This window comes from Alosa pseudoharengus, unplaced genomic scaffold, assembly GCF_046254945.1.
Source record: "Alosa pseudoharengus isolate Yale_2024_CS ecotype anadromous, Long Island Sound unplaced genomic scaffold, YU_APseudo_1.1 YU_APseudo_1.1_scf_1, whole genome shotgun sequence".
Lineage (NCBI taxonomy): Eukaryota > Metazoa > Chordata > Actinopteri > Clupeiformes > Clupeidae > Alosa > Alosa pseudoharengus.
In genome coordinates, this window is record NW_027468564.1 from 40,710,180 (window position 1) to 40,737,632 (window position 27,453).

The 27,453-nt window shown below is 39.5% G+C and overlaps 2 protein-coding genes and 4 long non-coding RNA genes across 6 annotated transcripts; 3 read left to right on the forward strand and 3 right to left on the reverse strand.

Moving 5' to 3' along the window:
- The first annotated feature begins 403 nt into the window (after positions 1-403).
- LOC143118924 (phosphofurin acidic cluster sorting protein 1-like) lies at positions 404-24,906 on the forward strand. Its single transcript, XM_076280074.1, has 2 exons — positions 404-619; positions 24,791-24,906. The coding sequence occupies exons 1-2, from the start codon at positions 421-423 to the stop codon at positions 24,904-24,906; spliced, it is 315 nt and encodes a 104-aa protein (XP_076136189.1). The 5' UTR covers positions 404-420.
- On the reverse strand, positions 3,041-5,144 carry LOC143140104 (uncharacterized). The gene is made up of 2 exons (XR_012990546.1): positions 4,843-5,144; positions 3,041-4,001 (listed from the first exon to the last, which is right to left on the reverse strand). It is a non-coding gene; the product is annotated as an uncharacterized LOC143140104 (long non-coding RNA).
- LOC143140175 (uncharacterized) lies at positions 5,912-6,846 on the reverse strand. Its single transcript, XR_012990580.1, has 2 exons — positions 6,584-6,846; positions 5,912-6,044 (listed from the first exon to the last, which is right to left on the reverse strand). It is a non-coding gene; the product is annotated as an uncharacterized LOC143140175 (long non-coding RNA).
- On the forward strand, positions 9,311-9,784 carry LOC143140310 (uncharacterized). The gene is made up of 3 exons (XR_012990635.1): positions 9,311-9,364; positions 9,509-9,643; positions 9,740-9,784. It is a non-coding gene; the product is annotated as an uncharacterized LOC143140310 (long non-coding RNA).
- On the forward strand, positions 9,790-11,474 carry LOC143140247 (uncharacterized). Its single transcript, XR_012990615.1, has 6 exons — positions 9,790-9,879; positions 9,963-10,056; positions 10,146-10,481; positions 10,748-10,909; positions 11,001-11,129; positions 11,389-11,474. It is a non-coding gene; the product is annotated as an uncharacterized LOC143140247 (long non-coding RNA).
- On the reverse strand, positions 12,662-21,369 carry LOC143140359 (uncharacterized). Its single transcript, XM_076301203.1, has 6 exons — positions 21,283-21,369; positions 18,690-18,789; positions 17,566-18,597; positions 17,213-17,371; positions 14,089-14,184; positions 12,662-13,281 (listed from the first exon to the last, which is right to left on the reverse strand). Exons 2-6 carry the CDS (start codon positions 18,690-18,692, stop codon positions 12,970-12,972), a joined length of 1,602 nt encoding a protein of 533 aa, XP_076157318.1. The 5' UTR covers positions 18,693-18,789; positions 21,283-21,369; the 3' UTR covers positions 12,662-12,969.
- Positions 24,907-27,453: the final 2,547 nt, after the last annotated feature.

Genomic DNA, 27,453 nt, shown 5'->3' on the forward strand with positions numbered 1-27,453 from the left:
ATGAGAAGAAAATATTTTTATTTGGTGTGAAACACACACATACCTGTTTTTATGCTTTTCATTTGTTTTATATTTTGTATTAATATTTATTTTATTTATAAGCTAAGGTTGCTAGCACAGGTTTCTAAAACTAGATAAAAACACTTGCACTTTCTGTTTGCAGTTTTGTGTGGTATTTGAAAAAAAGAACATTTTCAGAAATAGCCGGCCCGCCAATCAGATGACATTGGCAGAATTGGCCCCCAGCTCATTTGAGTTTGAGACCCCTGGTGTATAGTAACTTAATGAGGATTTTCCAGTGTATCAACATACATTACACTTATGCTTTAGGTTCACATTCTATGTGTGTGTGTGTGTGTGTGTCTGTGTGTGTGTGCGTGTGTGTGTGTGCTCAGTTCTCCGTGCACTGGCGGAGAGGTGATGGGTCTGCAGGTGGACTACTGGACGCTGCCGGGCGTGGAGAAGCGCAAGGAGGGCGAGAAGAGGGACGTGGGCGTCAAGAACACGCTCAAGAGCAACTTCCGCTCGCTGGCCGTCTCCCGCGTGCCTGCAGGGGGCGAACTGGCGCCGCCGCCCGGAATGGCCATGACCGTCGTCATGAAGGAGAAGAACAAGAAGGGTGAGCGAGAGAGTGAGAGAGAGAGAGAGAGAGAGAGAGAGAGAGGAGGGGGGAGAGAAAGAGGGAGAGGGGGGAAATGGAGAGAGAGAGAATGAGAGAGGAAGAGAGAGCGAGAGAAGTGGGGAGAGAGAGACTGAGTGAGAGAGAGAGAGACGAGAGAGAGGGAGAGACTAGAGAGAGAGAGAGAGGGAGAGAGAAAGAGAGAGAGGGGGGGGGGGCTTTTCCAAACTAGCCCTTGGCCTACACCCTCTTCCACCCCCTGAGAATTGGTTTCAGATGGCATTTAATGACCCTCACGTTTAATGACCGTCACGGGAAATGGCGAAGGAAGAGGGTGTAGGGGCAAGAAGAGGAGTGTGGGGGGGGGGGGGGGGTGCAAAAATTATGACTAATAAAGGTGATATGGGTTTATATGGATTTATTTCCTGGTTTAGTGTTTCTGTGCCTGGAGTGGTATAGAGAGATGGGGTAGCAACTCCCGGATCATTTTTTCAATTATCTGATTCCTCAGAAGTATATACATGCATAGCAGGAATTTAGGTATGTTTCCTGAAAATGCTCAAATAACATTTATAGATTGTTGCATCCACATCAAGTCATTTAACCAGACAGCCTGCCCTCTCCAGATAGCCCTTTACTGAGTGAGTGAGCGCAGAACACTGAACGTTGATTCACTCGACTGATAACTGTAAACACCCCATCCGACACCCCATCCGACATCAGTTTCCTTGTATCTTGTGTCTGTGTCTGCCACAGGGGCGTAGCCAGGATTATTTTATAGGGGGGGGCCAGCTGGGTCCAGATTTTTTATTGGGGTGGCACTTGGGAATCAAAACTACTATTTAAAAACTACTCAAAAAGTTTTGAAGATTAGGATAGCCTATTTTAATAATGGTAATAAATTGTGTAAAGCCAACACTGATACACAGGTCAGTTTGTTGTCCACTCCAAATCATTTTCCATAAGCCAATGCTATAAAAAAAGTACATTATGATAATGCACCTTACTTAATCAGTCTTATTCAAATGATGTTAAAGAACAATAATAAATACTACAAATATTGTATTCAGATATTTAATCTTATACTGATGATGGCCAAACTATATTTCTTTCTGATATCCACTCTAAGTACTTGGCTGTAAGTAACATGGCTCTGAATTAAGAAATTTACCCTTAGAACCCTAGACTGAAATAAATGCCATTTTTATTTAGTAATGAAAAATGCCCTTTCTGCGCTCCATATCTGTGACACGAACTGATCTGACCTGACTGAACCCGAGTTTGCGTGTTCTGTGTGTACACTCATGATGATTCTAAAACAACTTTTTACTGCATTGTCATGAACAAAGTGAAGGCAGAAATGTGTTTTTTTGTCGAATAAATTGGGATGCAATGTGAGTCTCGAAATGGATGCCATGCAGGAATTTGCTGGGATCTCAAAACCGCATTATGAACATACTTTGCCATAGAGAAACACGATAGCGTTGGATTATGAACATGCCTTGCCACTACAACACACAAAAACGTGGGGTAAGTGGAGCTATATGAAGTTATTATTTTGATGTCATTTCGTCTGTTTTATAACCCAGAAGGATGTAATTGGTATCAAATGTTAGCTCTGTATCTCCTCTTTCATCTGACATGCGTGGCATATCTATCCGATCACGGGTTCGCGAATAGGGCCTAATTCAAACGATAGTTGGTTTTTGTACATGATGTTATTTTGCAGTCACGTTGTCTGTTTTTATAGCCCAGAAGCATCGATATACTTGGTACCAATAGACAGCCCTGTCTCTCATCTTTCTTCTGATATGCTTGCCATATCTATGCGATCACGGGTTCGCGAGTAATTCAAACGAGAGTAGCCTAATGGGTGCGCAGGTAAACTATGAATCAATCAATTTGATTTAATTTCATGATTTATTTTTTGTTTTCATACTTGATCGCACAGGCAAGAGTTTAGTCTCGTTGGAAAGCCCCACTTCTGCTCTGTCACGCAATTAAAGTTTCATCTCGCTGCGATGAACAGTTCTGGAGCAATGTAACAAAGAACTCAGGCAAAGCAGCCTCTGCCTGACCAGCTACACTGTAAAAAATAATAAGTAATGGTTACTTGAAAAAAGGGTGGAAACTCGTTGCCTTAAATAAGTTAAGTAAACAAAACTTTTCTCTTCCAAGTAATGTTTACTTGATGTCTACAAGTAATGCTTACTTAGAAGAAGTTATCCTTACTTAAGACTTTAAAGTTCTGGTTACTTACTTCCAACTAGTAAAGTTTACTTCATGCCCTCGAGTAAAGCTTACTTAAAAACAAAGTTGTATTTACTACTGTTAAATGAGTTACCCTTACTTTGAGTTGTAAAGGGTACTTTATGTTGGATAGTAAAGTTTACTTGCAGAATGTACACAAATAGTTGGCACTTTTAGATTAGATAACTTTATTGTCATTTTGCAGAGTACAAGTACAAAGACAACAAAATGCAGTTTGCGTCTAACTAGAAGTGCAAAAAAAGCAGAAAAATGCAATGTGATATACAAAGACAGGTGGTGCATAGACAGGATAAGAAATATGCGGTGTAAACAGTAGTATACAGTTGGTTTACAGAAGGTGGTTTAGAGTAATATAAATTAGGTATAAATATGTGCAGTGTATTAGCAGAATAAATACGGATATTCGGTATGAACCATATAGACATATATGTACAGTATACAGCTATGTGCAGTGGGGTAACATTGTAGTGCAGAAACAGTAACATTATAAGAGTAGTAAGAATATGTGTATGTGCAGGATGAATAGTATGAAGAGCAGTAGAAAATGCCATAAGTGTAATTACAGTATGTACATTTGTAAATAAATAGAACACTATGGGTGGGATAGAGTAGTGCAATTGTCCGCGGGGGTGGGTGTCCCCCGTCAAGGTTTCCATGGTCATGGTGGACACCTCAACAGGCACAGGCAAGGAGGCATCGGGCTGGGGCTTAGTTGGTTGGTTGTCACCGGGATGCAGAGCTAGAGTTCAGTAGGGTGACAGCCGCAGGGAAGAAGCTTCCTCTGAACCTGCTGGTTCGGGTGCAGAGAGACCTGTAACGCTTCCTAGAGGGGAGTGGGGTGAACAGTCTGTGGTTGAGGTGAGAACAGTCTTTGATGATGCTGCGCGCCTTACGCAAGCATCACTTGCCCTGGATGGCCTTGATGGAGGGGAGTGAGGAACCGGTGATGCGTTGGCCAGTTTTCACCACCCTCTGCAGTTTTTTTCGGTCGTATTCTGGTGTAACCTCCATGTTTCAATCTGTAGTGTTTGAGCAACTGACCTCTGACTTCACATCCAAACAAGCACAACTTACATGTCCAGTTCATTGCTCTGCATTTTCAGTTTTCCAACTGCAAAAAGAAAAAGAGGGCAAAATTATTATCAATATGCATCTATTGGCCATGTTTAACTAAAACAGCTGATTAAGTTTATCACATTAAATGTTCATTTAAATTATTTCTCCAGAGACCTAATTAATACTGTTAAGCTAAAAATATTATGATTTGGCAACTGAATTTTCTCTATTGCTTCAGGCCTAGTACATTTATCACAATATAATTTAAAATGTCAATCATACGTTGGAATTATATGACGCCATTTTGCACCTCAATAACAGCACATTCGTTTAAATTCCACACACTGCAACCTAAGTCCTCTTGCTAAATCACAACGAAAGATTTTAGATAAAAGACCATGGCTTTCTCAGTCAGTAAGGTTATGAGTCCAATTATCAATGTTTTATCAATACAGTAGGAATATCGACGTAAACCATACACAGTTTAATCTTTACACGTTTTGAATCAATTTAGCATGCTAGCAAGCGTTAGAACTAGCAGCTAAACTTCATTAAGAGCTCATGAAGACAACTGCTATTGGCAAATGTATACAGCCTAGTTCTAGACCCCAGGCGCCACCACTTCCTCATAACTTCGATAACAAAAAATATCAAAGGGCTTGAATACCTAGAATATTTGTTTTCTGCTCTGCATGGTCTGAGGCAATGTTAACTCGCATAACTGCTATCAGTTAGCTGCAAACTGTTAGCAGCTAGCGCATATATCGGCCACTTAGCAAGTTGAACTTAACATTACCCCAGCTGTTAATGAAACCGAATGTACAGTTTTGCACAAATGCTGTTAGTTCAACCTATACTGTAAACATTTGACACATTAATACATACTGTAAACTTACCGGACAGAGCAAGTCACTGGTGAAGCTGCGTTACACTCCCATCCCAAAAGTCAGCCACACCGTAACACTGCCGACCGTTGGCTGTGGAATCCAGAACGCTCCCTCTGCTGACTGTGCGCGTGTGCACTGCGTGAGTCCAGTTTACTCAGGTCTGAGTTGTGAAGCTTACTCGTGTATCTCAAGTTTTAGACCCCATTGATGCAAGTTCGGCACATTACTAATGTTACTCTAGTAAGAACACTAGGTCAGCCTATAGTAAGTAAAGTATACTTGTGTTACTGCAGTAAGATGTAATGTTATTTTTTACAGTGTATGGCAAGAACAACACGCAGTCAGCAAATTATGTTTTTTATATAAAGTAGCCTAGCCTAGGCCCCATTAGCCTACTTTTATTGGAGCCATGATATGTGCCTAATATGCTTGCATTTCACCCGAATTTTATCGAAATATTTTTGTAACAGCGTTACCGCAGGCATCCGATTATTTCTGATCAGCCCCACACGTCAATGTCAGAGCCTACCTAAGGACAGCCCAACGCAGCTCACTTGGCTATGATTCGTGACACATTTTCGACCAGCAGAGAGCTGGTTGTTGAACCGGTTCCATTCTGAACTCTTTGAGCCTTTGTAGTATCTAGTGAATCAGCCCACATATCCACCAGTTTGGGAACCCAGATAGCAGACGGGCATTGAAACTATGTAGAATCAACATTGCATTGTCAACGTTAAATCATTGAATCAATGTCGGATTTCGATGATGTTGATTTAACATCAGTTTGCACCCTCAGTTAATATTGAAACAATGTTGATTTATTAACTATAGACCAGCGGAATTTCAATTGTATTTCAATTAAAATAATATTGAAACAATGTTGAAATTACAACCAAACTAAAGATCAATGCGATTTCAATGGTATTTCAATTCATATTAAACCGCAGTAAACCACTATAAATCTGGCAAAATATTGGGAAATTCATACCCTGCTTTATCTACAGCCAGGATACATTTGGCTAGGCCTAGGTATGTCTGGTTTAGGCTACACAAGCTTGCATAAATAACCATTGACAACTTGTTATCAGTTTGAAAAGCAAGTGCATTTATTCACTCTTCTTCATTTATAAATTCCCGTGTGCTGAGCTTCCCTGCCATCCGGCCTACGGTTGCAGTCAGATCCTCCACCATCCAGTAGAGTGAAGCGGCACCTAACATAAATAGAAGAAAGATAGACAGTGTTAGATAAATATGTCCAACTGAAGGCTACTTACAAGTGAAACTTTAGAATAATCTCAGTCTATGTACATCGTAGCCTACTGTCTAACTTACGAACTCATTCATGCTAGAGTCAACTTAGGCTAAAAGCTGGTAACAGTAAGCGTTCACGTTAGCCAGCAGCACATCATCTTCAGCCATCATTTTGACAGTAAACTCAACAAACATTTTATGTAAATCATACGAATATAATCAACACTAACTTACTGACAACTAACGTTAAGGAAGGCCTAATTATAAATCAGACTGGGAGTAACGTTAACGTTAACATAACACACTGCCATAACGTAACGTAAAACATTAATTTGACCACAGCAAAGATAACGTAGCTAGCCTAAGTTGACTCAAGCATGAATGAGTTTGTAAGTTAGAGAGTAGGCTACGATGTACATAGGCTGTAAACATGCCCGAATTTAATGTAGTACAATTTCACTTTGAAACATTATCGTTAGATAAATAAATGCTTGCTTACCATTAAGGTGGAGCGGCGAACTTGACAGAGAGCTGAACACTGTTGGTCTGACTGAACCGTTGCTCAAAATGATCTCCCGCTGGACAGTTCAAACGTCGTCGCGCGGTCAACTAAAAATCCACTACTTTTCAATCACCACGTCAAAATGTCCCAGTAAACCATGCATCCATGACTTTTCAATATCTTTTAGTGAACTATGTATCGATGGTCTATCGATTATGGTAATATAAACTATAAACCAATGTTGTTTCGATGTCTCTCTATCTATGCTCATGCACTGTCGGAGTTTTGTCAGGATTGTAATGCTGATTCAATGTCTATTTACCATTGAGATTTCAATCTCAACCAAAATGATGATTTGGATGGAAAATCAACATCATATCAATGTCACCTTGCTATCTGGGAAGGAAACATGGATGCGTCATAACTAACTAGGCTGTAGCGTGTATAACTGAACTGTAGAATGACACACCCACCCTGGTTCTCAAGGGGGGGAAAACAACTACTTTTTGGTCTAAACCCATTTAGTTTTGGTCAAAATGCTCCAAATGGTTCAACATCTGGGGGCATGAATCAGAACAGGAGGCCATTCTCTGTTGAAAGAAAGTGTGGAACTTATAGAGTTCTCTGCTGCCACCCTGTGGCGACATTGAGAATTGCTTCACCAGATTTTTTTCTCCACCCAATTGTTGGAGTTAGGGTGACCAGACGTCCTGAGCAATTCGGGACAGTCCCGAAATCTAAGCGTTTATCCCGAATCCCGAATCCAGCCCTAATTGTCCCAAACATTATACTCAATCAGAATACTGAGTAGTTATTTTCTGATAAACATTAAAAACTGTCCGTAGAGAGCTTGAGTCGACTGCATGCAGCTCCCGAAGGCAGCTAAGTGTCTGGATGCAGCCCCAGCTACTTTGTTTCTTTTTTGACGTTCTATAATTAGGCGCGAATATGCACTGATTTTAGCTCATTTTTATTCATTCCTTGACATGGCTGATGTACCGGAACCCCAACATGCCACTAAAAAGCAAAAAGCTAATTGTCTGATAGCCTAAATATGAATCACAGACCAGGCCCACATGTAGAATATGAGTCTGGGCCAGATCCGCACCAATTGCCATGGCAATAATAACTGTACCAGTTCTGGCCCAGATCTGTCTCTGATCCGTAATTCAAACCTGTTCCGGTATTGGCCCGTCGGAAGAAATGACCCCGGGGCATGTCCATTTAATGGATCTGCGCCAAATGCTAATGAAGATCTGGACCAGATCTGGCCCAAATATATTTTGCTGTCTGGGAAGCGTCTATGCAGGTACCGGGAGGAGTGGGTGGGGAGGTACCCGTGGATTGACAAAGCCTTACGCGACGAGATGAAAGCATTCTGCAAAGTGTGTAGAAGAGAGTTTGGTGTTTCTGTTTTATAGAGTAGGCCTAGATGAAGAGAGCGCAAGCGAAGCCGAGGACATTGAATGTGCAGGCAGCGCAGCAGGCAGAGCCAGCAGTGATTAATCGGTCGCGTCATGTGTGCAAAAAAATACGTCGGAAGTTCGGCCTAATGTCCGATGTCGTTTTAACATAATCTACACAGCAAAATTCTCAGAGTTATTTTCCCAGTGTAAAGCAAAAGTGTTAAAATACAGAGTTAAAACTACACTGAAAACAGTTAGATTAACTGTTAAGGAGTCAATTTTGTAAGAGAGTTAGTGTCATTGGCCAGTGTTTGGGACTCAACTCCTTCAGTGTTATGAAACCACGCCTCTCCTAACGTGACCTCACGGATTTCAGCCACATTTCAGCAAGGTCTAGAGACGCCATCTTTCTTTTCGATGGAAACCGAGTATATGGTAAGTCACGCTATGCTTTATAGTTGTACAAATATATCCAAATAATTGTTTCTCATTATTTTAACCTACACCTGAAGATTGAATATTGTTAGTTAACTAGGAGTATGTTAGCGATGATGCAGCTAACTGAACTAACTGATAAAATGTTAGCTATCGCTAGCTAGCTAACAACAGGCTAGTTTTGGTTAAACGGAGTAATATAAGGCTGCATTTTAGCGAATTTATGAGTAGTCGATGGTCTTTGTCGGATAAAAAAGGTATTGGGTCACTAATAATCCAGCCCTCTCGTGTATTTGTAGTCATATGTGCCTTTCTCATGTTCGTTTTTTATTCTGTAACTGCTAGTGTCTGTGGCAGATTCTGAAGTTGCTAACGTTAAATCTGATTGACTAACGAAATTCTTGTAGACATGGGCAGTCATTCCAAGACAAATGAATTATCCAATAGTAGGCAAAACTTTCGAATTAGGTTTTTTTTAGTTCATGCCTGCACTAAAATGCCAACAGATTGGCATTCAGTTACGATAGAAGAATAGCTAACTGAGTAAGTCGACTGCAGTGACAGTGGAAAGGGGAGGGAAAGGGAGAGAGATTATGTGTGTGCGCGAGTGAAAGGGTGCAAAGCGAGCATTCTGATTTTATCGTCATCGTCAAGTTTGCCCTATAGATAGAACTATAACTTTATAGCCTACGGCTATTGACAAACCATAAGTTATGTTATATTTTGCAAGACAGCATCAGCTCTGTTTTTTTAATAAAAATGTGCAGTGATCTAGATTTGAGATCTAAATTGTTCCTTGGAATGCTCTGGTAAATTTCTGCTGTACTTTCTTCTGTTTGCAGTACTGGATAATTATCTTGACAGTTATCTTGGTCATAATTACCCTTATAACAACTCTGTCAGTGTTGTGGATTTTCTTGTGTCATTCCTAGCTTGGGTAAGATTGACAAAGTATTTATTATAATTTTTATTATTATTATTATTATTAGTAGTAGTAGTAGTAGTAGTATTCATTAAAATCTTAGTAGCCTAAACTTGACTATACCTTTGTTGTTACATTTAAAATTACCTTATTTTCTAGAGAATGCTTGTGAAAGTAAAGTACAGAGAAAAGGGGTAATTTACAAAGATTCTTCTGGAACAGAAGTTGACCCGGACATCTTTTCTGAACTGTTGAAGAAGGGGGAGGATTTGTTCAAGGTGTATGTGAATGATGGTAAGTAATTGTAATGTAATGCAGGAATGTCATATTTTTCTATTGCATGAAAGTTTTAAATATGCATTTTTTTGCTTATTGTTTTACACGATTTAGATTTAGAGGATATGTCAGTGTCTTCTGAAGCATCATACCCCTCAGATTTTTCAAGAGTACACTAAAACAAAGTCACTGTCAGATGGAACCAGGAGACAGCTTGTGAATATCTTGGTTGCTGACATGGTGGAGGTGCATGGGTATGTTTGCAGAGTTCTTGATGGTCAAAATGCCGTTATGATGTCCCAATACCTACTTTTAACACCTTATACTATTATTTCAGACGGATCCCTTCCCAAGCTGTTCGAGTGAAGTATGCCCAAGGCATTGTGGCCTTGTTCCCATATCTTGAGGACCCATTGTCGAAGCATGGATATGTAAGTTTGGTATTGTGAACTAAATTGCAGTTGTTAAATATAAATTTAGCAGTCTGAAAGTGACTAAATTATATTTTTATTCCCAAAAGGAACACTTTTATGATGCAGCATCAGGCTCTGGGTACATTGCATGGCGTCTTAAGACTGTACAACGAAGCCTATCTGATGGCTCAAGGTCTCGGGTAGCAGTGGAACAATGCAATGGTGGTCCAAAGGCTGCAAGAGACTCGGCTTCTACCATACAACAGTTGACTGATCAAGAGTGCGAAGAGGCAATATCTACGATGAATCATTCTTCCGATAAAGCACTAGTTATGGAGAAAATGAAGGCCACTTTTGAACACTGACAGAAACTTGACTGTGATCCTGACAAGTCAGTAGATGTTCTGGACACCTTCCCAAGATTTCTTGACATACCTGGCCTTGTGAGTTTACATTTAATTGTGAAATATGATCATGCTAATTTAAAAATTAAGGTTCATGTTAAGATTTGCTCAGCCATACCCAATTTGTACTGTAATGTTGTAAATGTTTGTGCTTTCATGGTAATATTGTACATTACCTAAGAAATGGGAGAATGTCATCAAGTACATCACGTTAATGCTTAGTTCCGTAAAAGTGTGGGTATTAAATAATCTATGGGTAGAAGGGCTGAACACCATGTATTAACATTCTATTGTTTTAATATTAGATTGAGCAGGACTTTCTGATGCTTTTTGGAGAGGAGGCATCAGGGAAGTTCTTAGCCAGATGGCCAACGTTTTTCAGACCACACATCACTGAAGATGCAAGGGGCTAGTACCAACTCTACATGTTGAGGAGCTCCTTAGCTCTGCACAAGGAAATGATGGTGGTAGGTTAAGCTCATTTGAAAATTTTATCAGTCTTTACTTCCTGTTTTATACTTGTAACACTGCTTACTTTGTCAACACTAAACTGCTTAGGATGGGACCGTGACATTGCTTCACTGTGCTTGCTGCTGCATCTCATTCCTCCCAACATCTAAGGGCCACAAGAAGTCTGCGAAAATCAGTGCCCTCCAAGCAGAGGACTACTTGGTGAGGTATCTGCAGGTAAGTTCTTAATGTTAACAGTTCTTCCTAAGCAAATAGACTGCCTGTTCAGAACAACTAAGGGTTGCAGAACTTGTAAAACGGTAATTTATTGCCATAAATAAACTCAATTTGTCTGTAATAATTAAATATAGTGTGGAGAAAAGGATTGAGAGGGGGAAAAAACACAATTGAGCGAAACTGCAGATAATTTAATGCAAATATTGAGTTGGTATATCTTAATGCATAGTGAGTTCCTTTTTTTGTGTTGGTTTTACAGGTTGGTGCAAGCATTCAAATCTTCTTGACCAGTCTCGAACCGTCTCAGCCCTTTCTGCTCTGCATTGGCGAACAGAAGAACAAGATGCAGAAGTTCTACATCATCGTGGATAGCAAGGCAATTCCATGCATACACTGTAAAAAAAGAAATGGTTGGGACAACTCAAATTTTCTAGGCAACATGATGCAAGATATTTTTGAGTTTTCTCAACTCAAGTTTACTACTGTTGACCTTACAAAGGTTTTTGAGTTTAGCTAACTTAGTTGTTTCTGTTGCCCTTACAAAGGTTTTTGAGTTTAGCCAACTTCGTTTTTTGTTGACCTTACAAAGGTTTTTGAGTTTAGCCAACTTCGTTTTTTGTTGACCTTACAAAGGTTTTTGAGTTTAGCCAACTTTAAGTTTTTTGTTGACCAAACCAGGTTATTCTTTTTACAATAACAAAGAAAGGTTTGTTTTATTAGCATGTAGTTCTACCTTCAACAGTTTATCTTTCTCAAGTTACCTGTACCCTAAAATTATGCAATGCTAGATATAATTGAAGTTATTATTATACATTTACTGTAGGTACATCATAGATCTCAATACAAATTTCAAGTTTTTGGCTGAAATTGCACTGTGCCTATTTACAAGGGCATTGTTCCCCCCTCTTTTGGGGCCCACCTGTTTGAAACAGTCAAAATAACTATGATGTACACACAGAGTTACAGAGGCTAGAATATAGTTTTTTTCTTTCTGCCAGATTACAAGCATCTCTGAACTGACCACATTTTAGCCCTCTAGTCTCTATTTTTGCATTTACTTTGTTGGTTCAATGAGTGTGTATAAGATAAACTATACATCTGTACAACTAATATTGGATAATAAAACATGAAGATTCAATTTCTATGGATTCTTGTGAATATTTCAGTACCCAATATGTTGCATCTACTTATGGTGCTGCAGCTACTCTGCAGCCAGAAGTCAGGGTAGCACCAAAAGCGGAGGGGGGCATTTTGGATCAAATTTAATTGAGACCTAATAAAATAACAAATGTAAAGCACTATACAGATTGTACATGAAAAAGGTTGTCATTTTTGGATTCAGCAAGCTTTGAAATGGTGTATAACATTATTATGCTACATAGCAACATGGTGCATACAATTGATTTAGAATGTTGGGGGGTGGTGGGTAAAAGTCCCACCGGCGGAATATGAGGATTAAAGTGAGAATTATCACACAAATCTGTGTGTGCATGCCATGTTTATTTCTCAGGAAACACGTAAAAACATTTGGCACTGAGCATATATGCAATTCTTAAACTGGGAACTGCCTAAACAGACAAATGGAACGTCCCTTGTATTGACTAGAGGGTAAAAGAGAAATGACTTTACTGCAAAAGCTTTGTTTTGATAGACCTGATGGGTCCCGATGCTCACAGCGCAAGCTCAAAAAAGATGGTCTGAATTGCTTCAAAAGGTATACTTCAGCAATTTTGGATATTCAATGTTTATGGCATACTGGGAACTGCCTAAACAGACAAATGAAACTTCACTGGTATTGACCAGAGGGTAAAAGAGAAATGACTTAACACTCTACAAACATTTACTGCAAAAGCTTTGTTTTGAGAGACCTGATGCGCTGTGAGCATCGGGACCCAAGCTCAAAAAAGATGGTCTGAATTGCTTCAAAGGTATACTTCAGCAATTTTGGATATTCAATGTTCATGGCATACAAAAGGCCAAAGAGGTATGCAAAGGCAGTCTGGAGGTCAGATAAGTCATGCAGTATGATGCGTCCTTCCAACACAACAGCTACATCTCGCACAGTTGGTGATGTGGTGGCATCATCATCTTCATAGACAGTCAGAATGCCAACAGACACACCTTGGACCACAGCATCCGCAGGGTCAGTATCCTAAAGAAATCAGAAACAATATTAAATACAAAGCAAAACAGTTACACTGATATCTACCATCATTATGCTACAGACTTTTCCATTCAACTCCAACTCCAAAAGCAACCCAGTAGAGTGTGGGAATTAAAGGTATTATCCGGAGTGAATCAACCCGTGGGCCTGTTTCTGTTGCCGATAGGTATGGAATTTCATGCAGGGTAGACCAAATAGTGAAACGGCAGCCAACTCTAACCGATGAGGGCATGCAAGTTTCGTGTCCTTATGCCCCCAACTTTTAGCGTTAGCTGCCAGTTCTCAAATTCGGTCAACGTTGTACTAATTGCTGTCGTTATGATAACCATCAACAGCACTCAGCAGCCTCAAAGAACAAGGATATGGACTGACTGACTCCTAAGTGTTCCTTTAATGTCACTGAAATTGGCATTGTGATATGAGTTTGGACAACATTCATGCAGAAAGCAAACACAGGGATGTGGGAATGGTGTAGAATAGAACTTTGTGCTTTAAGGACATGCCACCCTATGATAGATTTTGCTCTGTCACAATCTAAAAGGGACAGATGCTAGAGCATAAATACCATCACCCATTAGTATACCAGTAACCAGAAGTAGTTTAACATCAATCCTTGCAACACACATCTGGACTGATGAACCACTCATGGAATGACAGAAAGTGCGTTTGAGCATCTGGGGATATGTTCCAAAGTTTATTATGTTCAAAATTATCAGAATACGCTTAGAAATCATATAATCAGTGGCAACACTACAGATACATTTTTAAAGTCTATTAAACAAAGAAATCACTTACCAAACACTTCAAGAAAAACGTTGACGTGTCCTCACGGATGAAGATGGGTAGTCCTCTCAGAGCTGTTGTCTTTCGTTGAGATGCAATGTCACTTGTCTAAAGATAATACCAACACACAAATACAAACACCATTCACATAGAGCAAAACTGAAGATAAACAGTGTAAATGAAATGCAAATTAAACTGTAGATATTAAATGTAAAACTTGTTTGTTTAGCTGTTAACATTTCTACTGGGGAAGTATACTGTAAAACTGCTCTTTAGAAAATGAAAATTTGCCAGAGCACCTTGCTACAGGGAGAATGTTTTGTGGAATGGTAACAATGATCAATATGGCACTGAAAAATCAAACAAACAATCTGCTCCCTTTGTATGTGCAGTTGGTGGATCATGACTTATTTGATGCCTCATAGACAACCTCCATCAATAATAATTCCCAGGTTTATCAACATTTCAATAGTCTAATGACCTTAAAGATGAACTGAACTGGAATTTGAAGTAAAGGTGATATAACAGATGTATTTTATTTCTTCTCATTGGTACAATGATTAAAATGGCTGAATTTATTAAAAGGGATAAAATTGTACGTTAAAAGTGGTGTTGTTGTTACACGGGCGCCGCCATGTTGGATTTCAACAATCGGCTACGTCACTGGCATGGTAAGCTACTCTGCACTAGCACTAGCAGCCATAGCAGATAATGAGTCTGAGGCTAGCTGACATGGCTGAGGAAACTAACATTAGGCCTAGCTGAGTTACATATTGGCCATAAGCCATTTATCATAGGCTAGCCTACATCACAAAATCTCATACAAAATGAAACCAAACTAGTGAAACAAAGGCGAACACTTTAACAGGGGAAATTAATTTGGCATGAATCATACTGAACGCTATTTTGTCAATGAGCAGAAACACACACGACATTCAAACTATTGATAAGATGTGCACTATGGAAACTGGTCTGTAACTTTGGACGAATAAATGCCATTGACTTGCCATATCCTGACTTAAAAAACCCTTTTCTTGCTTACTTTATCGCAAACTCGGTGGAACAGCTTGTAGTCTTTTTCAATTCATAGAAAGGCGAGCCCACAGTCTATGTGCCATATGAGCCTAAGTTTCAACTTCGGCTTCGTTCATTCAATGCAGTCACTGGTCGCAATTACAAGTCTGGGAAGGTTCGTTCAATCGTTTAAAGTTTTAAGTGCAGTAGCCTATCCGTCCCCTTTGGAATAATATCTCGAAGTAGCCTCAGGTGAGGTCCAGTGTTAGATAGGCTACCATACGATCCAACCTAGGAAAGGGCTAGCAGCTAACACCTTGGAAACACTCTTATGTCAAACTCCACAAGCTAGCACTCCGACCATAGAGAGTATAAACCATGACTCCGACGATATCACAGGTCGATAATAATGCTTTTACTAGCTGGTAACTAAACCACAGCGGGTCTGTAAACAGAATCCAATGTCCCTTTCTACTCACCCTGAAGCCAGTTGTTCACCGTCTCAGGACAGATTGTTGATGCGAGGGAGTTTAACTCGCAGTACTGCTATCCAAGAGACTCGTGCAATATCAACATCCACAAGGTAAAAATCTGCAAACTCTCCACTAACGTTAGCCTAAAATAAACGGCAAACTCGTGTATCCTCCGTGTATCTGGGGTCAACTTGGGGTAACGAAGTTTTTAACAGTTTCAAGGGAGGGAGAGAGAGAGCCCGTGTGAGTTGCTGTTACTAGTGCCAGTAGTCCATACTGCGTTAGCCTACATTGACGTGACAATGCGTGTTATATAGCTTATTTGTATATGCACATAGCCTTCGCATAGGCCTAATGTAGTGGTGGTGAGTGAGTATGCAGTTGTGTGGAGGATGTACAGTAGGCAATGTATGTGTGTGAGGGATGGAGGGAGACAGAGAGACAGCGTGCGTGTTGCTGTCTCAAGCGCCCCTCGTCCAGTTTTCTACATGACCTAGGCTAGGTCTACAGTAGCCTATGTTGTGCCGCACAAAATGTATCTATGTTGTACATTGCACAAAATGTATAACCCCCGAAATAAACACATACATAAATAAACACATTTTTCCCGTCACTTTGGCTTCCTTGAACATTTTCCCTACGTTTCGCCACTGCTTTGCAACAGATAGATTCCAGTGTCCATGCTCCGGCAGCGCCCACACAGTCATTTTCACCCAAATGATCCTACTGAAGGTTGAGCTGGAGCCTGAAACCCATCTAGTGGTAGTCAAGACACTACAGGCCTGTCCCTCACAGGCTCAAATTTGTAACCCATGCCATTAAAATTACAAATTTTCGTGTATACATAATATGCTGCAGCTGTTGCCTATAGAACTTCTCAGGTCCTACCATGCCAGTGACGTCATTGAACCTGGCAGCGTTCTAATACTAACAAACGCAATTTTGGTGTTGCTTAAAAAAGGCTACGTATTGATTTTTTTAAATTATTTTTTTAGTGTCATTTATTTTTAATTGTCATAATCAACACATTATCAATGTTGATTCTTTCAGTTCAGTTCATCTTTAACCAGCTGCTAAATTAACATCATTCTCAACACATCCTGGGAACATGGAAATAGTGTCATGGGAAAGATACCTCTTGTATACTGGGCAGGTTTGATTTAGTTATCAGTAGCCCAGGCTTGAGTGTAGGTTGAAACAGGATTAGTTCAAAAAGTTCACTTTTGCCACCAACATAATATAAAGTATCAACATAGAGTTTGGGATTTAGGTCACATGAGTGGTCATATTTAGGGACACCGGTGGTCATATTTAGGGAGCAGTGGTCATATTTAGGGACACCGAACATCACCGAATATAACATAAAGTGATTACTAATGGGAACATAATTGCTCACATGACTGTCCATTAGTTTTGTTCACCTCTGTGACAATTAATGCTACCATTAGTAATCGCTCTATATTGTTTTTGGCAATGTTCAGGGTCCCTAAATATGGCCGCCGCCACACTCATGTGATGTAAATCCCGAACTCAAGTGTGTTTATCTACACTAGTGACTTGGATGAGGCTCAAAACCAATAAATGCAGAAAACTAGGCAATTGCAAAGAAAAGAGTTCACACACATAATCAGCTTCAGGCACTTACTCACCTCTTCATCAAGCTTATCCAGAAGGTCTTCCATCTCTGGACCAAATGTTCCCTTCCTTGCCCGGTAGAGTTTTAATAGGCGAGGCACATATTTGTCAAGTGATGCACGGAAAGTGACCAGGAGGTTCTTGCTTGTGATCCGATAAAACTCTTCAGAAATCTAAAAACATTGATTGAACAAAACCATGTATTTGATGCCATACATCAATATAACAATGTCTAAAAGGATCTGTAGCATAAACCATCATGTTGCAGTTCATCTTTGGCCTAAACCTTGATTAAGTCAAACTTGTCAAAAAACGCATGTGAAAAATAAGAATTAAAATTTAATTAAAATAATAAAAAAAGTCTTACCTCCTCCAGAGAAAACAGCGCAGGCCATCTCTCCTTGACCTCCAACACCATAGGCTGCATCTCTACAATTTCCCTACGTCTGAGGGAAAAGGTCAGCTCCATCTTCTGCCTTATCTCTGCCATGTTTCTTCTTCTTTTTTTGAATTCATCAACTAGAGCGAGCCGCTCCTCTTCAAGTGTATTATCGTCATGGTGGTCTGGGTATTCTGGGACATGGTTGACTTCTCCTCGTTTGGGCTTTTTGAGAGTGAATGGCACATCTTCCCCATCTCCTCGTCGTTTCCTGTTCACATCTACCTCATTGCAGCCTGCATCACGCAGTTTTGCCCGGAAGTTTCCAATCTTGTATCTGAGACTAGTTAGCCACGAATCACAGCCTGTTATGCTGTCTGTGTCCCTTAGGCATGGATACTTGAGAACTAGAGCAGATGCAACTGATGCCACCTCATCTTTTGCAGGGTAGCCTCCTCTGAGATCAAAAATGGCCTGTGCAAGTTTATCCAAAATTGCAGTTTTTATATCTCTAGACACATCCAGAGTCTTCTTTGTCTTTGCATAAACATCGTTTCCCTTGCGCAATTTTAGCTCAACATCATACGCGAGCTTTGGGATGGGAAATGGAGAGGGCCACTTTATGTCCCGTCTTAATGAGCTCTTGCCAGAATCGCTAGAACTGCCCTGTTCTAGAGTCTGGCGAGAACTGCTAGGCCTGAAATCTTCAGAATGAACACTGGCTGTGTCCAAGGAAGAGATTGATACATTGATAGAATGGTCAGATAGGTTACAAGGGGAAGAAGGGGTAGAGTGCCACATGAGGTGTAGGACAGCACGTCCTTCTGGCAATTCAGACATTGTGGTCAACTGGCACAAAGAATTTCCAAAATCAGGATCTTCAAATTGAAGTGTAAAATCTCTCTCGAGTTGGAGTCTTTCTTTAAGTACCTCGATTAGCTGGTCCACAGATTCTGGTAGTTCTTCCAGTTGGAGTCTTCTGGCTTCATTAGGGGAAAGGACAATCCGAAGTAACAAATGCTAGAAAGAGGGCAAAAGGCAAAAAAGATTTAGTATCACTACAACATTACAATGACAAGGACACTATACTGTAGGTATAGTGGTTAACATACCATTTTCAGTTGCTTTAATGGAGGAGGAATGTCCTTGGAGTCACCATCAATTTCCCACGAACTTTATAGGCTTGTAGAGGATGGTAATCCGTCAGCACATCTGGAACCAGGGCTACAATTTCAGAACAGTGGTGCTCAACAAGTTCATATGATCTGAAATGTTCAATGTACCACGAAGAGAGCCTTTTACAAATGAATGTCACTTCCTCTGTGTGGACAAGAATTGATACAATCTTTTGGAATTCTGGTAATCCGCTGCACTGCCCAGAAGATAAAATCATGCCCTCTGCATACTGTGTACCATACAGGTGAACAGTTTTAGACAGAGACACAGTGTGAAGATTTGGGTACACCTCCTCAATTAGGCCCCTAAGTGATGCATCCAATTCTGAAACCCTTACTACTTTCACTTTTTCCACATAAAGCTTTGCCTTGAAAAGGTTTTCACGTTCCAAATGGTGGGCAAACATCTGCTGGTGTTTAGAGGAAAGTGTGAGCAGCACATTTTTCCAGTTTCTTGTGTCATGGACCACCTGTTTAAAAAAGCTATGTTTAGCCTCAAATCTCATTGTCCAAAAATCCACCAAAGGTCCATAACATCGGATTAGATGGGGGTAATGGTCAATAAAGTGGTGTTTTGGCTTAAGTCGGAACTCTGGGAAGGTACTGGTCAGCAAGTTGCGGTGATCCAGAAGTTTAGAGGACAAATAGCATAATGCTTCCTCTGAAAGTGTGTGTGAAACAACAATTTCAACAATTTCCTTAAGGTCCATTAAAATCTCCCAGGCAGGCTCATGTTGTGGTATCTTGAATCCAATAATAAAAGGAAGCAAGCGTAACAATGTCCAATTCTCATGTCCATTACCACCAACAGTTCCTTTTTCAAAGCTTGCTTTTGGAATTTTGTGTGGTTTGTTAACTTTGTCTGTGTAACTGTAGGGAAATGCCTTTATGGAGTCATTTAGTGAATCAAATGTAATTAGACGCTTTCCTATGAGATTTTTCAAACACACACACAATTCCACAGGAATGACACCCTCAAAAAAATCGTGCAAAATATCTGGAGGATATCCATTAACAGGATGAAAAAACATAAGATGCTTCCCCAGTACACACTCCCTTTTTACACCATTAATGCTTTGGAGGTTCTCATTCTGCCTAAGCTGCTCCAATAACTTGTTGTGTCCATCAATATCTCTCAGTTGAAAGTCTTGAACATTAGCTGTGGCAATTTGGTCTTTACTTAATAAACAAAATCGACAGAACTTCTCAACAATAAAACTTTCACTAAACCCTGCAAGACCATGCGCTCCAAGGTTAACAGCACACACACAGAATATAGTAGACCTAATAAACTTATCTAGTACTTCAACATACAATCCCTCTTGCTCTAGCAGCTTTATATCTTTAATTAATGGCTCAAGAAACTTTTCATTACCATATTGCTTTACATGAACACTTTTACCAAGGAGTGCAAGTTGAATTGAAGACAGACTGGACCGGAACTTGGCGGGTAAATTTAACACAATCCAATAAACTGCAGTTATTTTATGAAGCTTTCTAGATGTGCCGAGTGGATTACACACTTCAAACTCATCTGTATAAAATGCCAAACTGATACATTGGTTCTCCTGCCCTAGTAACTTATTGTCTTTGTAATACTTTCCATCTTGAAAAGACTTGTAGACCCTAGGTAACGGGTCTTGATCAAATACAATCTTGTCCAAAAAATCTGCCCGCCTCAATAAAACCTCAAGTACCTTATTGACTGATACATAAACAAAAGCATCTTTATCAGCTGGGTTATAAAGATATTCTGTGGGTTGTATTACAGAAAAATGTTCATTGAAGTACAAATTCCTACGGTGATCTGTAGATAGACAACCTTTCTTAGATGTTGTTGATAAGAGTGTATTATTTTTAACTAAAACATCAGAAATGTCTTGCAAAAGCAAATCATTTACTTCAACTTTATGTTTTAAAAGGACCTCTTTAACACTTTTCACATTCTTTGCACTAGAAAAAGACTGAATATTATGCAAATCCTCTACAACAACCTGAGTTGAACTTCTAGGAACATGCAACACTGTTTGCATAGAAAGAAACAGAGCAGCCAATTTGTGTTTAAGTATCTCATTGTCCACATTTTCATCAAACTCTTGTACTTCATCTGCGCTAACATTATCCTGTGATCCTCCTACTTCATTATCCTGTGATCCTCCTACTTCAAAATTAACTTGATCATCATTTGCATCATCTAAAGTGCTGCTTCTTTCTACAGTTCGATAGTCTTGAATTGAACAATTTCTATGATTTCGACTTCTATGGGAAGTAAAAGTGGGACGAATGTTTGTTTTAAAAGTACATCTACGTATGGGACATTGCACAGTTTCCTGATTCTGTAAGTGGTGTCCAAGATGCTTCCAAAAAATCTTTTCACTGCAGGTCTCTCTAAAGTCACATAGTTCACACTGAAATATTGAACTTGGTGTATTTGCAGTCCCTCTGTGTGATCTCGAAAGGTGTGATCTAAGTGCACCGGGTGTTTTGAACACACAAACACACTCTGTGTAAATGCACGGCCAGTGATCACCTTTGTGACGGAGGCGACAATGTTTCAGTAGCAACTCTTCAGAAGAAGTCTCAAACTTACAGAATTTGCAATGCATGCAATCCACTTCTAAAACACAGAAACACAAGAGACACAAAATATTAAGACATTGTCAGTAATAATTGTTTACAAAATGCTCAGATCAAAAGTATGTCTACGATTGTATATGATTACAAGACACAATGAATATCTTCAATATTATGATTATGGTTAATGATTATCATGACTTATGAACTTATAAATGTCAAAAATGTAGTGTTATTAGTCAACAACTTTGATATTCTTTATAGTATTCCGTGTAATTATTATAATTACTTTTTGAATTGCATCGTTTTACTATGCAGTCTACAGATAACAATATTAGATCAATGTAGATAAGTTAGTAAAACTGAAGCCAGGTTGAATTTGGCTTGAAGGGAGGATGGCTAACTAGTTAAACAAACTACACTATGCAGTTTGTACCCAGCTATAACTCATTACAAAGTTCATATTCAATGCCAGATGCACCGATGTCTTAGCTAAACTTAAGTGAAGCAGGCTTTCTCACGGCCGTTGTCAAAGTCCCACTACTAGCGTTAAAGTTACTGCAGACTGGTAACATTACTGCATGCAGACATTGCCAGTCACACAATTTAGCATGTAACTAGCTACAGTAACTAACGTTACTATCATTTCTTCCACTTGGAAGATCCGTCTCCCCGATACCTTACTCCCCCATTAAAGCGCATTTAACGGTTGTGCATAATTTAGAGTAGGCCTATGTAGTGTAATTATTTTAGAAATTCTACAAAGATGGCCAATGCATAAAACCCCATCTATAAATTCATCTTAACGTGATAAATCGCCGTTGTTAGCTAACGTGGCAAACGTGTCTAGCGAAGCTAAGGTTAACAACAACGTTGACAATGCCAACTTTTCTAACATTAGTCTGAGATGATAAACGTGCAAACTAACTGAATCTTTCACTCATTCAAGTACACAATGGTATTAACACGTCTTATATCAATATAAACACCACTTACCAAAAAAGACAAGGTTAAGTCCACCGCAAGGTAATCAGCAAAATCCACAGGCATGAAAGGGCATGTCCACAGTTGAACTTGTCATAAGTAGGCCCCTGCTCAGAGGTACGGAAACCCCATAGAGTACTGCAACGCGCATGCCTGTGAGGCTGAAGTACTTACAACTCAGAAATCTTTGATACTTTGATTTTAAAATTCTAGTGAGGTCATTATGGAGACAAGTGTGTTGGGTAGACTTGGTTTTGTTCATTGTAAGTGGAACCTCTTGTTTCTAAGTCAAATAAATTCTAAAATCTATTTAAGAGCAACAATTGCCAGTATTTTTTTTTACAGTGTATATTATTGTGTTCTCCCCTCGTGTAACTGAAGGCATGGCTTGTTTTCTAAAACATTTAATTTCAGAGCACCATAGCCTTTTCAAGACTGTATTCCCAAGCAAACGTCTCATACCCAAGCACCATTTTTTAGTTCACTATCCCCGTTGTGAGGTTCGAGGCTAAGCATAATTTTTTTAAACGCTCCGTTAAGAACTTCAAAAATTTAACCAAAACTATGGTGAAGGCACATCATTCACAGATGGCCGTTTACTAGAAAACATTTAATTTTGAAAGATTTGAGCATGGACCAATACATATTGAAGTGGTTTCTAATTTGGAGGGATATGAAGTTATATGTCAGTGTCTTAATATCAGCTCACAATATGATGCCCATACAACTAGCTGGGTAAAATATTTTGGAAGAGAGTATCATTTAAGTTTATTTGTGTGCTGTGGCATTCAGCCTGATATGCCTGTGCTATGCCTGTGCAAAAAATAAATCGAAAAAAAATTGGAAAAAAATCAATATAATTTTGAAAGATAACTGTGCTTATCTTGTTCTTTGTGAAGTTGTGACTTTGGGATTTCATGACCATTTCAGTGCATTTTGTATAGAAGAGAGACCTGGACAGTTTCATATTGTAAGCATTGATTTATTTTACCACAAAGCTTTTGACAAGCAATTGTATTACAATTCTGATGAAAACATTTACTTGGTCCCCCATTGCCACCTGTGCTAATGTAATGTTTTGTACTAGTATTACATTTTGCAATAAAATCTCTGCAAGAGTTCAGTGTATGGTGTTTTTTAGCTAAATAACTTTTATAACTAAATAACAATTATTTTCAGAAAATGTTGTTGTATTAATCAGTATTGTACTAAACTATTCAGTAGCAAATAATAACACTAATTAGTGTAAAATTAACCCATAAGCCGATTTGAAATTGAACTCTGCACTCTAGTGTAACAGGAAGTTAACACCTCCTGGTGTTAATTGTTAACTATTTATAGATGTGTTCCAACACAAATTAGTGTAAAATAAACACTGAAACAGATTTGAAATTTAACTCTACACTCTAGTGTAACAGGAAGTTAACACCTCTAAGTGTTCATTTTAACTCTATACAGAGGTGTTCCAACACTGTATCTGAGTTGGATTATTTACACTCGACAGAGTGTTAAATTAACACTGACAAGATTGGGACAAAATAAACACTGATCTAGTGTTAAAATTGACTCTTACAGAGTTGTTTTAACACTGTCAATTTTGTAGTGTACTTAATCTAACAATTATTTTGTATTCTTACTTAATGACCCATCATTAGCGTTAGGCTATTATCCTTATTCTGAAAGGTCTGATTTGCACTGTTATGCAGTCATTGTTTTTTTTTTCCCACAATGACATTTTGAGTTCATGATTTCTCTGTTGTATTTTGAGGCAGACTCGATGTTTGAATAAAAAAGTGTTTTGGTACAGGTTTGAAAATTCATTATCTTTTATAATAGTCTATGTAGGCCTACAACCCCAACGCCCCCCCCCCCGCGAAAAAAAAAAGCGTCCCGAATTTCAGCTAATCTCATCTGGTCACCCTAGTTGGAGTGTGTAGAAATGTTTGATCTTTTACAGGTTGCTAATTTACAAGAACAGACATACCAATTAGGTATTAGAGCAGGGGTCTCCAACAGGTAGCTCAGGTAGTTTTTAAGGAAAATGTTTGCTAATTTGATGACTAAGTCATTTGGTAAACCTGATCAAATTCCTATCAAATCAAATTCACAATCTACAAAGACAGAAGGTAAAGGAATTGAAAGGAGCTCTGAAACCCATACGAAACGTATTCAGCTGTGTTGGGTGGAGATCAGCTATGTGAATGCATGCTACTACTAACAGTCTATAAAACATTAGTAGCTCTCGGCCATGTTCATTTTGTCAAATTAGCTCTTGGAGGAAAAAAGTTTGGAGACCCCTGTACCCTGTAAGAGTGTGATTTCTTTTGCAAATAGTATGTTAACAGTGTGGTTTAAGCCATAAATCTCCTAACTACAGCACTACTCACTATAGTCTTGAAACTGTCTTAGCCAAGATGACTAGAGGAAGGCCTGCGACTGGGCCGGCATGTGCTCATGCTGTTGGTTGTAATTCTCCGCAGTGTCCATCGACGGCGTGGAGTGGAACGACGTCAAGTTTTTCCATCTGGCCGCCCAGTGGCCCACCCACGTCAAGCACTTCCCCGTCGGGGTCTTCGGCTACACCAAGCCCATCTGAACCCCTGGTTTTGCACTTTTTTTGTTGTTTGTTTATTTTGTATAAGAAAGTGTTATGATTTTTTGTTTAGATGTTATTATTTCTGTGAAATCCTCTGAGTAGGTGCTCTTTTTGTGCTATGTTAAAGGGGGTTGGGAGACTTAAGTGAGTGTGTGTGTGTGTGTGCGCGTGTGCATGCACATTCGTGCATGTCATAGTGTGTCAGGGTGCTTAGATAATGAAGTGTTGCTCTGAGACAGAACTTTTTTCCCTCTAACCTGAGAGGAATGTACTCGCACTCCTGTTCTAGTCGACATTTTTAGTCCATTCAAAGTGACTTTTAACTACAGTTTTTTTAATATATAGGACCTCATTTACTTAACTGGCTAGCATTCTTGCCTTTTTTCTTTCGAAATGAGTATGTATGTGTGTGTGTGTGTGAATTTGAAGATAAAAAAAATAGTGCAGAATCCAGGAGCCTATTTTACGTATGTTGGAGAAGTCGGATGCTCATGCACATATAGAAGGCCTTAATGACAAAGTAAAAACAAGAAAGAAACGATTTTTTGGCTAAAAAAGGTTTTTCTTTTTCACTCTCTCCTTTAGTCAAGTTCACAACAGTCGACTTAGCACATGCAGTGCTCACGACACTCTCGGTCACCATACGGAGTCTCCACCAGCACGCCGCTGCTGCGTTGGCCTTTATGTGTTGCGATCAGCACAGCTCTCACACCGCCTTCTGGCAGGCTGTGCCCTCCTCGTGCCTGTGGTGTCCACAGTGCCCCCCTGTGGACACACGATGGTAGTGCTGCCGTTTAAAACCAAACTCGTGTGTCTTTTACCATCCTAGCCCCTCACGAGGGTCAGATACAGATGGTCAGCTGTGCTCCCAGCCGACAGTGTCACCCCTAAGGTGCCGGCGTGCGCGGCATTGTGGGTTGGTGGTAGCCATGGCGTCTGGGGAAACTGGCCGGTGTTGGCACGTTGGCACCTTTTGTGTCGTGCCTACTCCTGGGCCCCTGAGTGCCAGTGCTTGGCAGCGCCATGTCACACAGCCATCCAGCTACTCTGCTGATATTGGCACGGTGGACATCTGCATTTTTTTTTTTTTTGGTGATATTTTTCCTTTTTTCGACGAGCGCAGGACTTTCAAACCTTCTCTGATTTTAAGGGCTGATAACCACTGTGGAAGTCTGGAAGGGCGCGAATGCTGGAACATACACGAGGGGGAGGTAAACCCCCCCAAGCAAAGACTCTTTGAAGATTTACTATGTGTAGGTCTTCTCTTTCTCTTTCTTGCTCTCTCTCTCTCTCTCTCTCTCTTCTCCGTTTCTCTGGTTTTCTTCCTCTCTCACTGTTTCTTCTTCTCTCTGCCACATTATGAAAAACCCTTTAATACTGAGTGTGTTTGCATTGCATGACAATTTTTAGCTTTAGACCATTTGGAAGTGATTGGTCTGCTGTGACGGGAATTTTTTTCAAAACGCTTGAAACCGCAATTTCGACTTGATGTTACATGGTGTCTAAGCGTCATCTAAGGACTAAGGCAAAAAACAAGAGAATGTCATTAACGAGTGTTTATATACTGTATGTATGTGGGTATGTCTGTGTGTGTGTGTGTGTATTGTACAAACGTATTCTCCAACTGTAAAACTCTGGAAGAACTGTGGATGTTTTACCCCCCCCCCCCCTCCTTCTCTCTGACTTTCTCTGTCTCTGTCTCTGAAACAAATTGATGATGAAACTTACAGTATAACTACAATGTATGTTGTTTTAAACGTTTATTGTACAGATTACCTTTTTTGTTCAAGAAGGTATGACATTTGAAGGCCTGTGAGCTATGAAAAGGTCAATATGCCTTTTTTTAGACATTGGAGAAAGAGAAATGTTCTCTCACTGTCAGCTGACTCCAGGCTAGGTTCTATCCTCATCTTTTAAAGCACTACTTTGTCTGCCATTTTGAGAAGACTGCCCTTCGGTCTAAACAACTTAAGAGCTAACGGGAAATTATATGTACTCTAATATTGGGTCAGACCTGGTTTCGTTTTGAAATTTTAAAATGCGGACGTCTTTGCACAAAGTTCTTTTTTTTTTTTAATTATATGACAGTATTCTTTTTTAAAAAATAGACCACTGAGGAAAAAAAAACAAGTGTTTTGTTGGATATTTTGTATAGTTTCGTTGTGTATGTACAAAACAAATTGTATTGTTTCATATCGTTTTAACTTTTTTCGTGCAATGTCTTACACATAGCTTTTGTGTACTCCGAAACGTTCAGATTTTAACCTGGCTTGCGTTCTTAAAAACAAAAACTATTATTAACTGTTCATTGTTGTGGTTGTTTTTATGGCCCTTTTTGAAAAAGGAGTTGAGCTCTTTTATAGATGAGTTTGTTGTTTTTATTCTTCTGACATTTCAGCTGTAGGTGAGAGACTGAGACTCCAGCCGGTGTGATGAGGTTTTATAAGTGCACAGAATAAGACTTTTGTGTGTTTGTATTCTTTTCTCGCTTCTCTCTTTTTTTGTATTTGATAAATACTTAAATAACTATTCTTCAAATTCATACAC

Excerpts from the sequence above, each read along its gene's own strand:
- LOC143118924 (XM_076280074.1), top strand. The coding sequence starts at position 421 with ATGGGTCTGCAGGTGGACTACTGGACGCTGCCGGGCGTGGAGAAGCGC. Across the intron at positions 620-24,790 it reads GAAGGAGAAGAACAAGAAGG|TGTCCATCGACGGCGTGGAG; the intron begins GTGAGCGAGAGA and ends AATTCTCCGCAG.
- LOC143140359 (XM_076301203.1), bottom strand. Across the intron at positions 17,372-17,565 it reads CGCTGTTTTCTCTGGAGGAG|ATTTCTGAAGAGTTTTATCG; the intron begins GTAAGACTTTTT and ends CAATGTTTTTAG. Across the intron at positions 14,185-17,212 it reads TGGATAAGCTTGATGAAGAG|ACAAGTGACATTGCATCTCA; the intron begins GTGAGTAAGTGC and ends TATTATCTTTAG.